The 12271-nt window shown below is 40.2% G+C and overlaps 1 protein-coding gene across 1 annotated transcript; it reads right to left on the bottom strand.

The window, feature by feature from the left end:
- Positions 1-4108: 4108 nt before the first annotated feature.
- LOC149404149 (uncharacterized protein At5g39865-like) lies at positions 4109-5672 on the bottom strand. Its single transcript, XM_089605514.1, has one exon. The coding sequence runs from the start codon at positions 5342-5344 to the stop codon at positions 4496-4498; it is 849 nt and encodes a 282-aa protein (XP_089461640.1). The 5' UTR covers positions 5345-5672; the 3' UTR covers positions 4109-4495.
- Between the last annotated feature and the right edge of the window lie 6599 nt (positions 5673-12271).

Here is a 12271-nt window from a genome sequence, read left to right as displayed (position 1 = left end):
AAACTCAAACTCAAACAAGACGCATGCCCCATATGATAGACGTATGAATGAATTGAGCTTTTTTTTAATGTTAGAGTAGTTAGATTATACTTTTAATTGAAAATAATCATTTGACTATTTCATATATTTTTTCTATATAAAATAGATAGCCATACTGTTCATGGAATGTTTCGGCCCAACGACTATAGCGTTGAATAGGAGCATATAGTTACTAAATGTAAAAAACAATTCTTCAAAATCCATATAGAGTATTTGAGATTATCCACTGATTGTCTATCAAACTCTCACAATCCTCATCTTCATACCACACAATGTAAATTGAAACAGCAAAGGAATACCTTTGACAAAATAAAACAAAAAAGTAAGCATATGATTCACTTGTCATTCTAATGTATTTCTTCATATTTTAATTTAACATAAATTATAGAAATTCTCTTTGTACTATGGGCTCGGTAACAAAGTGTCCCCTCATTTAGAAAAATTCACAAAAAATTATCTGAACTTTGGTTTTCCTCGGCTTTTACCCCTTCCGTCGAATGAGAGAAATTATCAATATGCCCTTTCTCTCTTCTCTTCATTTTCATAGCATTTCTTTTCTTTTTAAATTTAATTTTTTTTATTTCTTCTATCTCTCTCTCTCTCTCTCTCTCTCTCCCCTCTCTCTCTCTCTCACACTCTCTATCTCTCTTCGAATCTAGAAAACTTAAACCCATGTATCCTTGCTTGTTCGTCATACTCAGAGAGAAGTCCTAGTTGTGTGTGCAGACTTGCCGGCCGCAAGGTCGTCGAAATCTGGAATTTGTGCTGTTTTCATGGGCTGTCACGGGGGTCTGAATCCATAATTTCTTTAGGCGAGTTGAGAGACAAGGGAAATGGGTTTTTTTTTACAATGGGGGTTTAGTTTCACCGTGTGTGCGACGCCGCGCTCGAGGCGAAGCTTATCGATGAAGAACCAACTCTTTGAAGCCAGAACGCTCTTATGGATGTCCATGGAAACCCTAAGCTCGTCCCTTCCAACTACCGCGGGCTTCACGTCGCCGGCACAACCCTAAGCCCTTCCCTTCCAACCATCTGTGGCAGAGGAGAGACTAGGGATTTGGACGACAGCGATTGCAGAGAGTACATTTTGGAGGCGGCAAATCTCGACCGTGAGAATGTGAAGATTTGGTCGGAGATGAATTCTTGCTTTATCATCGCAAAGACTTCTCTCGATTTGAACGAGCTCTCGATCGCCGTTTTCGCCTCAAAGAACAGATACAAGCTGAGAAAATAGAGTAATTTTAATAAGAATAATAAAAAAGAGTACTTGTGGTGGTGAGAGGTGGAAGAGAGAGAGAGAGAGAGAGAGAGAGAGAGAGAGAGAGAGAGAGAGAGAGAGAGAGAGAGAGAGATGAGGGACATGAAGATGATCGAAGCCGTGGAAATTAGAAGGTATCAGCAAGAAATAAAAACATATTAAATAAATGAGAATAAATAATCAATACATATTAAATAAATGAGAATAAATTTGATATGGTAAAATTACCATTATAATCTCACTAGAAGTCTCACATGGCTAAAATGTGAGTAATGATGATAACTACCAAATTTTGACGAAAGGGGCAAAACTCAAGGAAAACCAAAATTCAAATAATTTTTTGTGGATTTTTTAAAATGAGGGGACATTTTATTACAGAGCCTAGAATATAGATAGAATTCCTGTAATTTATCCTTTAATTTATTTTAACTAGAAGCTTTGACGTAGAACACAGTTAGAGATTGGCACATGACACTAACGAGATCCAATTATTTGGGGGATTTATACGTTTTCGATGGTTAGGGAGATGAACAAATCTATGAGTAAATTACGATAACTTTGCATATTTCTATTAAAAAAAATATATATCTTTCACTTTGATGAATAAATCTTTTAAACTTTATGAGTAAATGGAGGAGAGAAATTAATTGCACCTATTATTATTATCTTACATCCTTCATTTTTTTTTCCTTTTTTTTTCTGACCAAACCCAATAAATTTTTGGCCAAACAAAAGGTTTCCAATATGACTCTTTCTTTTTTTTCTCTCTATTTCCTTTGTTAACTCCTATCTTTCTCATCTTTTTCCATTTTTCTCTCTTTTTGTCCAACGGTCTCTCCCTTGGTTCCTCTCTTTTCATCGATTAATCTTCTATCTATCTCGCCATTTGGTCATCAGAGATCCCCTCGGGGGCTAATGTTGTTGGCCCGTTCCGGACCACCAAAGACGGCCAGTCCAGAAAGGCCATTTTGGGACGGCCAAGCCCGATCGGCCAGTCTCGGGCGGCCGGTCCCAAACGGCCATTCCTAGGCGGCCAGTCCCGGGCGGCCAATCTCAGACGGCCAATCCCGGGAGACAAGTCCAGGACGGCCAATCCCGGACGGCCATTCTCGAACGGCCAGTCCCGGGCGACCAGTCCCGAGCAACCAAGCCCGATTGGCCCTTCCAATCATCCGACCTTGGTCTGCCAGTGATGGGCTGGACGTCATGCACGCCCAAGTCCATCCTTGAGCCAAACCCAAGGTAATCTAATTTTGAGCCCCGAAACTCTCTGCAGCTCGTTTCTTTCATAATATACCCCTAAACACTATAAATCTTTTGTCTATCACCTCAATCTTCCTAATGTTGAGCGTCCGAAAGGTAAACAAAGGCAACTCCTCTGTTTTTCCTTTGTTGTTCATCGTTTCCTTTTCTTTCATGATCGACAAAGGACGAGAGAGACCAATCACAACTAAGGAGAACTCGAAACACCGAGTTCAAGACGCTTAGACTCGAACGCGATCACTTGGTTCGGGCTTGGGTCGAATCGTTTGGAGCCTCTAAATCGTCCGAAAACGAGAGACAACATCTAATATAAATACCAAGCATTCTCCCAAAAAACCACGAACATTGAAACCTAACAATCCACAACACCCAAAACCGTTCCATGAAAGATCATAAAAATAACATGCAACCATAAATCCGAAAACATTAAAATTTAAGTCTCGTGATAATTTTAAACACATTAAATCATAAAGCACTCTCATTTGTGGGTAGCTTGGAAGAATTTGTTCTACACAGAGAACAACAAACTTGTAGACATCAAAATCAGAGCTCGATTCACATTCATATTTCATGCATTTTCAACGTTTTGCACTAGCCTTCTTCGGCGCGAAGCCTTTCGCTTCATCACCGATGAGGTATGCGCTTCCAATCGGGAGTTCTTCATGGTTCGCGACTTGGCTTCCATGACGAACCAGCGAAGAACCCACTATAGGACTCCGGCGCGATGACAATTGCTTCTCTAGCGAGGGTTGCATGGGCATTTTGTTAATGAATTTTAGGGTTTGATAGATGCTTTTTCGAGGGACTCTTCTTCATTTCAATAGGGCTCAAGGAATGAAGAAAGTAAGATGACGTTTGGTCTACAGTTAAAAGGAGTTGGGCGGAAATTTTTGTCGTCGGTTTGAGTTTGGCTCTCTCTCTCTCTCTCTCGCTATCTATCTATCTATATATATATATTATTTTTCTTTCACTTTTTATCTTCCTTCGTATTTTCATTTTCTCGTATTTTTTGGATTCCAAACGGAGAGTTTTATTATTATTATGGGTAGGAGAAAAAAAAGTGTGTTATGTTGAAGATTAAGTTCAAAACTTGAATTATTTAGTGTAAAATGCTATTGGACAAAATCAAATAATCTCTTTTCTACTAGGCGACAAATGAATAGCAAAGCAATAGATTTCAAGTTGTAGCAGACCAAACCTTCAAGCATGATTATGCTGTCCTACGCATATATAATAGGTTGTTATTGAGCAAAGTGAAGACCTGAACATATATGGCTGACATCAACAACCAAATAACATCCCATTCTCTCTCTCTCTCTCTCTCTCTCTCTCTCTCATTAATCAGCTCAGTAACACGCCAAGAAGAGAAGTTAACAGACCGGTATAAAATATGATATGTTACACTCCATGAACATACATATCACATCTATTTCATACACATAACTTAAGGACAGACTGAATGTATGGCTTTAGTCTACCACAATTGCTGTTTTCAAATTAAGGAAATGTTGTATAAATTATTATGGGAATCGAAGATCTACTATTATGGGAATCGAAGATCTACTAAGGGTATACATCCAACGTATGCTTATACAATGCGATCAGGATGTTGATTATTACATAATCAGTTTCAGATGATTTAACTACCGCACTCATGTATTAATTTTGGAGTTGAGTGAACAGTAGGAAAAATTTGTTGACAACTATATATATATATATTATATGATATGGAATCAAATTGATAATTTTGATCCACACCATATTATATCAAAGTGGATTTGAAATTATCTAGTGAAATGCTGTTACTCGGCAATTAAAATCCTCTATACATTCTGAAACAATCCGATGTACTTGTTCACTGAGACCTCTTTATTTGACTCTAGTTCAAATCTATATAGGAAGAAAAAAACAATATACCTGAGTTATAAGGATGGGTCAGGTACAGATTGGGCACAAAACAAGGCCGTTCTCATTACAGTGGGAACACCTAAGGACGAGAGTCCTTGACATGACGACTTTACAGCTGCCATTGCAGTGGAAGCAGGGAAGGAAGCGAACCCCGCCACAGCCGTCACACACAGTCCCTGCTTTTTGCCTGGGCAGTCCCTGCAATATCTCTCCCAGCAGGCCCTCCTCTGCAAACCCCAGTATTTCTTCCGCCCCTCCCACGTGCTTCCCTCTCACGAACACCTGAGGCAGCCGAATACCCACATTGCCCCTCATCAACTCCCTTAATTCCTCCCGGAACCCCCGGTCCATCGAAACGTCCCGCTCGCAGATCGAAACGCCCAAGCCCTCGATCGCCGCCCGAACCGCGTTGCAGTCCTCGAACGTCCTCCGCACGCCGCGCAGCGACGTCGTGTAGATCACCACCCTCTTCTCGCCCGGCGATCTCTGCCCGGCGCTCTCGAAACGTTTCGAGAGGGACTTCGGCCTCGGAACGCTGCTGTTGGGGTTGGAGTTCTCTTTGTTGTCTGCGATGAACCTGAAGCTCTCGGCGTCGAGGCCGGCCATGAGCTCCCACGAGTTGATGACCTCCGGTCCGGGCCTGATGGGCCTCGGCTCCGACCACAGCGATTTCGCCTCCGGAAGTGGGCCCGGCGACGGCGTCGGTCGGCCCATTATAGCCTCGAAACGCGGTGCCGTCGGAGGGGTCGTTGGATCGAGTGTGATCAGCCCGTAGGTTGAGGAGGTTAGGGAGACTATGTGGTGACTTATTGCTGAGCTTCCGAGTTGAGTCAACTCGTCCTCGTTGCTCAGCAGGTGCGAAGAGACGCAGCCCATTTTTTGTGTTTTCTTCTGCTTTTGTTATTCAAGTTCAAGTGATTGAGAGACAGTGAGTGTGAGTTGAATATTGAACGAGAGTGAGGACAAAAAGGACAGTTACATTTGATAGGGATGACTTTCTAGTGAAACTGATTCGTAACTTTGAATTTTTTTTTTATTTATTTTACTGGTTTTATAATATCGAGGAAAGTTTTTTTTTTTTTTTTAAATGTTGAAATGTAACGAAGCAAATTTGAATGTGAAGAAGACGAGTTTCCTTTCGAATGAATAAATTTCTTTTGGGATTGTTAAAGCGTGGGTCTTTTCTCTGTTCAATTTTAATTTTCAAATATTTTGGTGGGTCTGGCGGTGGGTCATTCTGATTTTTTTTAATATTTTCTTGCCTTTCTGTCACAGATTTGAGCGCTAAAAAATGAGTTCAAAATTTAGGAGGTTGTGAAGCACGTGTCTGATGCAGGGAGAAAGGCTGATATGCATTTTTTTTTTTTTTTTTTTTTTTTTGTGGGAAAGGCTGATATGCATTTACTTTTGGGAGTTTTCCAAAACAACGAATAAATAAAGATCAAATGACTTTTTTGGACCTTTTTTTTAAAAGGTCAGCAATATGACCTCTTCATTTATTTCTATTTATGTAATTATCATTATACCCTTATTTATTTTCTATTTTTTTTTTTTAAAGAATCCTAAAAACTAAACCCTACTCTCAATCTCTCCTTTATTTTCTTTCATTTATTATCGGCTTCATCTTCTCCACTGCACTTGTTTCATCTCCTCCATTGTCTCTGTCGCATCTCCTCCATTGGCGTCGTGTCTCATTGTTGTCGTCCGGGTGTCTGGATCTCAGCCGGCGTCCGTCCTCTCTCTCTAACTTGACGGCCATCCCTCCTCTCTCTCTTAGTTCGCGCCGTCCGTCGTCTTCCAAGGCCACCCACCTTCGCCGTCGTCTCTCTCTGCCCTTTCCGGCGCAACAAGCTCTCACATTGACACTCTTTTCGCTCTTTATTCCGGTAAGCTCCCTCATACATAGCCATTGTGGTTACAGTGTTTGTGACCAACGTTGTCACGAAAGCTTCAGCATGACTCAATATTTCGTGACAATATAGTCACAAAACGAAATTATTTCATGACTGTCACGAAACTAAATTATTTCGTGACACCCATAGTCACGAAAGCTTCAACATGACTCCATATTTCGTGACAATATAGTCACAAAATGAAATTATTTCGTGACACTATTGTCACGAAATTAAATTATTTCGTGACACCCATAGTCACGAAAGCTTCAGCATGACTCCATATTTCGTGACAATATAGTCACAAAACGAAATTATTTCGTGACACTATTGTCACGAAATTAAATTATTTTGTGACACTATTGTCACGGAATTAAATTATTTTGTGACACTATAGTCACGAAACTAAAGTCTGCAATGACAAACATGAACGATATTATATAATATGGATTCAGGTGCTTACTATATATCTGCACATATAATAAAGTTTTATGAGAAAATAATTTAATGTGACTTTATCTCCACTATTTGCAGTTATGAAAGACATTCATACCTTCGTCAAACATAGCGGTAGATGGGTGAAACATGAACGATACGAGGCTGGCCCTGGGTGTGCAGTGGGAATCTTAATACCGGAAAAAGCAACGTACGAGGTGTTTATGCAGCTATTGTATGCCACGCTCAATCGCTAACCTAAAAATCAAGTCCTCTGTGTTTCTTATGAGACAGAAGGGTCGGTACCCCCAGTATTTATTGACTCCGACCTAAGTTTGAAATGTTACTTGCATCTTCGGAAGGAGAAACCGGACAGATCCAAATTTAGTTTGGTAGTAGATATGGAGACATTGAAGCAAGAGCCGTTGGTTTCGGACTCAGGCGTTGGTTCAACTCCGAACACCGGTCAACCAGCACAAGCGGACATGTCGTCTCCTAAGTCGGAGGCTAGTTCTCCCGAGATCCCCGACCCGAATCAGAGTCATTCAGGCACACCATGGCAGACCCCTCCGCGCTCAGGCACTCCAAAACGGTTTAGTACGCCTTGCTCTAGAACGAGGAGGACGAGTCAATGCGCTACGCCTTCCACGGATAACCAAAATATGCATCCTGACCTTGATGTGTCAGATATTCACTCTCCGCTGAGACTAGTCAAAGGAGGATTGTACGCCAACAAAGCAACTCTGAAGAAACATTTATGCATGTTAGCAATCACCAAACATTTTACATTCAAGACGAAGACTTCTAACAAACGGTATATCCATGTTGTTTGTCGAGATGACTCATGCGCGTGGTCTGTTCGTGAAGTAAAAAAGACTACATCCGAGATCTTTGAAGTGAGGAGGTGACTTATTACTTATTTCTACATTGATATTATCGTGGTCACCCGAAATTAACATTGCTCTTACATTCTTGCAGGTATGATTCTGAGCACACGTGTGCTACACAATTCAGACAAGGAGAACATCCTCAGGCTACGTCCACATTTGTAGGCGAGACTATGAAACACAGGTACATCGATCCCTCATGTTCACCATGCAAACCCAAAGACATCATGTCCTACATGCAACAAAATTTTGGAGTGGACATGTCCTACAAAATAGCATGGAGGTCAAGACAGGCGGCACTATCATCATTGTTTGGCACCGATGATGCATCGTATAGATCTCTGCCTAAATTCATGTACATGTGGTCGACTAACAATCCAGGTTCGTCATTCGACCTTGTCACAACTCCTCGATCCCACCGTTTCAAATACTTCTTCATGTCGTTTAGTGCTTGGAAAAGGGGGTGGAAGTATCTACGGCCCGTAGTTATCATCGACGGCACTTTTTTGAAGAGTTACTATAAAGGCACACTGTTTTCAGCATGTGGTATGGATGCGAATGAACAAGTTTACCCCCTCGCATTCGGCGCTGGTGATTCAGAATCTACTGAATCGTGGGTTTACTTCTTGACAAGGTTAAAGGAAGCAATCGGGGAGAGGTCACATCAGGTCATAGTGTCTGACAGGAACGCGGGAATCATTAACAGTGTGAAAAAGGTTTTCACTAACTCAGACCATGGTTATTGCATGTTTCATCTTTTGAAGAACGTGAAGAACCAAATCAAAGGTCTATCAAAAGAGGTGAATTGGACGTTTTATGCTGCAGCAAAGGCATACACGTATGCAGAGTTTGAAAAGTATATGCTTATGATAGATGAGGAAGATCCAAGAATCCGAGCGTATCTTCAGAACGACGTAGGCTACGAAAAATGGGCTCGTAGTTTCTACACGGAGAAGAGGTACTCAATAATGACATCAAACAATGCCGAGTCGCTGAATGCAATGAATGTCAAACTGAGAGAGTTCCCTATTGCCAAGCTATTTGATTTTCTCCGGGAGAGAATGAGTAAATGGTTTTACGAACGTAGAGAAAAAGCGTTGGGAACGTTGACGATCCTTTGCGTTGACGCGAATAAAAAACTTGAAGAATACCACGCTAAATCTACTGGACTGGGGGTACGTGATAGGCATTCAATTTTTAATTTTTTTATAATATGTTTTTTATTATAACCCGTAAACAAAATGGTATTGGGTGCGGAACAGGTGCATCCATCATCGGTGTACGAGTTTGAAGTCGTTGATAGAGAGGGGCAAAAGTGGGCTGTAAATTTGAGAGAGAAGACATGTAGTTGCCGTGTCTTTCAAACTGACAACTTTATCTGTCCCCACGGCATTGCGGCTTGCAGTTTTCGAAACTTCGCAGTTAAGAAGTACATATCAAATTACTACACCACCGAATATTGGAGAAGTTGTTATGCAGGTGTAATTCATCCAATTGGCAGCGAGGAGTCGTGGAATTTTCCAGAGGAAGTCATGCAAAAAATAGTAAATCCACCTCATGTTGCGGCTCGTGCCGCCGGAAGACCGAAAAAGAAAAGAATACCCTCTCAATGGGAAGGGGATGAGGATAGAAGGAATAAATGCAGTCGGTGTGGTGGAGTAGGACATAATCGAGCCACATGTCGCAACGCGATCCCGACCCACCATAGCCGACCCCGAACATGAGCTCGATTGTTCCTTTTTTTTAAACTTTTTATTTTATGTACCAATTTGGATTTGTACTTTACTTTATTTCTCACTTAGTTTGTTATGTTTGTTATGGATTTTTATATTTCTCGTTCGTGACGTTTTAGTCCCATCAAACAATTTACGTGACGTAAACGTCACGAAATCTATTGTTTTACTGACATAGAAGTCACGAAATAACAATTCTTCGTGACATAGAAGTCACGACATCAAATTTTTTCATGACAGAGAAGTCACGAAATCATCATTTTTCATGACATAGAAGTCACGACATCCAATTGTTTCGTGACAGAGAAGTCACGACATCATCATTTTTCTTGACATAGAAGTCACGAAGTTCGAGCTATTTTCGTGAACCATGATATCTTTCACTGTTTTGACCGAGTTGGTATTTGGGATATGGATATTTAATAGCAATAAATGACATTCATAGAAATTAAATTACTGAACAACCAACTTTGGAAGTTAGGTAAGAATATTTATTTTAGCATTTACTTACCACAAAAGTTAGGTAAGGAATCCTCATATTTATCCGACCTTTGATATTTACCTCATATCAAACCGATAATATTGTTCGAAAGAGTCTAACGGTGAAATGGACGCTAAAGATCCAACGACGAAGGGAAGCGATTCGAGTAAAAAGGTGTCGACGGTGAATGAGACGTCGGAGATGCCTTCAGGAAGTGCAAACTCGACCGCAAGATATTACATGATTCCATCTCCGCGCCCTCCCAGGAAATTAAAGAAGCGTCATGACATGAGCGACGCTGAATACAACGAGTACGTAGAGATGTATGCAGGTGAGGATTAGAAATCTCCGGTTTTGATGGCTAACTCCGTTCTTCAAGGAATATTCGGCGAGAATTGGGAGGAATTTTTGAAATCAAAGGGAGCTATTGTCGAAGACCATAAAGATTTGCCGGCTTGCCAAAGGGGGGTGGACGGAAAGAAATAAAATGTAGTTCGAGATGAGGTACTCAATGTTTACAATGTTTTAATGTTTTAATGTCTAGACGATATCACATGTTTTAAAACTATTTGTATAATTCTCCTCCTATGTTCATATGTTTTTAAGACTTTTTCTTGATGTACTAATGTTGGGTATGGACTTTTTTCCAATTTTGTGACAGGAACGTCACGAAATCCCCATTTTTCGTGACATGAATGTCACGAAATCCTCATTTTTTGTGACATGAACGTCACGAAATCCCCATTTTTCGTGACAGGAACGTCACGAAGTCCCCATTTTTCGTGACAGGAACGTCACGAAGTCCCCATTTTTCGTGACAGGAACGTCACGAAATCCCCATTTTTCGTGACAGGAACGTCACGAAATCCCCATTTTTCGTGACAGGAACGTCATGACATCCCCTTCTAGACTCTTAAATGAGTTGTTTTGGGAGGACTACCAACGCTATTAATCAAAAAATTCCAACATTAAGGAGAAATTAGAGTTGAAAACGACATGTCGGACGACATGACGTTCAACCTCATTCACCTATGTTCATATGTTTAGAGTACTTTAAATTCTGTCCCTTTGAGATGATGAAATGAAATGGGAGAAATGAATGTATGTCAACAACACTTCACGATACAAAACACATTAGTTCGTCAAGATGTTCTAGGTAAGTAGAACTCACTTACCATTTATCCTTCTCATATTTTCTTGATATTCTAGGTAAGTAGAACGGCTGTCCATTTATTTTTCAAATTTTATCATTTTAATATTCATAACAACCATTTAATGAAAAGAAGAAGAGATTTCTCATTAAATTCCATCAAAGGGAACAATTTCGTGACTGGTATGTCACGAAAACGTACCGTTTCGTGACTTGAAGACTTCATTTTCGTTACAGGAACGTCACGAAATCCCCATTTTTCGTGACAGGAACGTCACGAAATCCCCATTTTTCGTGACAGGAACGTCACGAAATCCCCATTTTTCGTGACAGGAACGTCACGAAGTCCCCATTTTTCGTGACAGGAACGTCACGAGATCACTATTTTTCGTGACAGGTACGAATGATAAATATAAAAATTAAGGGTATTTTGGGGAGTTCAAATTATTTTTTTGTAAAAAATAAACGAAAAGGGTGATATTTGTAATATAATTTTCCCTATTAATTTCAAACTTATTTTATTAAAATAATAAATATAATAAACATGTGTCTACTTTATTATTTTCATGGAAATTAATTTAAAACTTATTTTATTAAAAATAATAAAAATGTGTCTACTTTTTTCGTGACAGAGAAGTAACGAAATCCCCATTTTTCTTGACAGGAACGTCACGAAATCCCCATTTTTCGTGACAGGAACGTCACGAGATCACTATTTTTCGTGACAGGAACGTCACAAAGTCCCCATTTTTCGTGACATGAACGTCACGAAGTGCACAATTTTCGTGACAGGAACGTCACGAGATCACTATTTTTCGTGACAGGTACGAATGATAAATATAAAAATTAAAAAAGAGGTATTTTACAATACCTCATTTTATTATTTTGTAGTTGTTTAACTTGAGTACGGTACGACCTTCGAACCCGTTACCTAGAGGAAGCCACATAGCAATCGTCTAGGCTATCGGGAGAGTCGTGATAGGTGGAGCACTAAATTTAAATTTATACAATTAAAAGCTGGAGTTCAGGTTAGACTCGTTATACTCATTGTTCGTGATAGGAACGTCACGAAATCTCACTTTCGTGACATTATATTAATTTTCGTGACAGAGAAGTAACGAAGTGCCCATTTTTCGTGACAGAGAAGTAACGAAATCCCCATTTTTCTTTACAGGAACGTCACGAAATCCCCATTTTTCGTGACAGGAACGTCACGAGATCACTA

This window comes from Urtica dioica, chromosome 2, assembly GCF_054948205.1.
Source record: "Urtica dioica subsp. dioica isolate 48M chromosome 2, U.dioica_male_clone48M_v1_H2, whole genome shotgun sequence".
NCBI lineage: Eukaryota > Viridiplantae > Streptophyta > Magnoliopsida > Rosales > Urticaceae > Urtica > Urtica dioica.
This window is presented reverse-complemented; position numbering and strand designations above follow the sequence as displayed.

Coding starts and splice junctions, on each gene's coding strand:
- LOC149404149 (XM_089605514.1), bottom strand. CDS start 5,344: ATGGGCTGCGTCTCTTCGCACCTGCTGAGCAACGAGGACGAGTTGACT.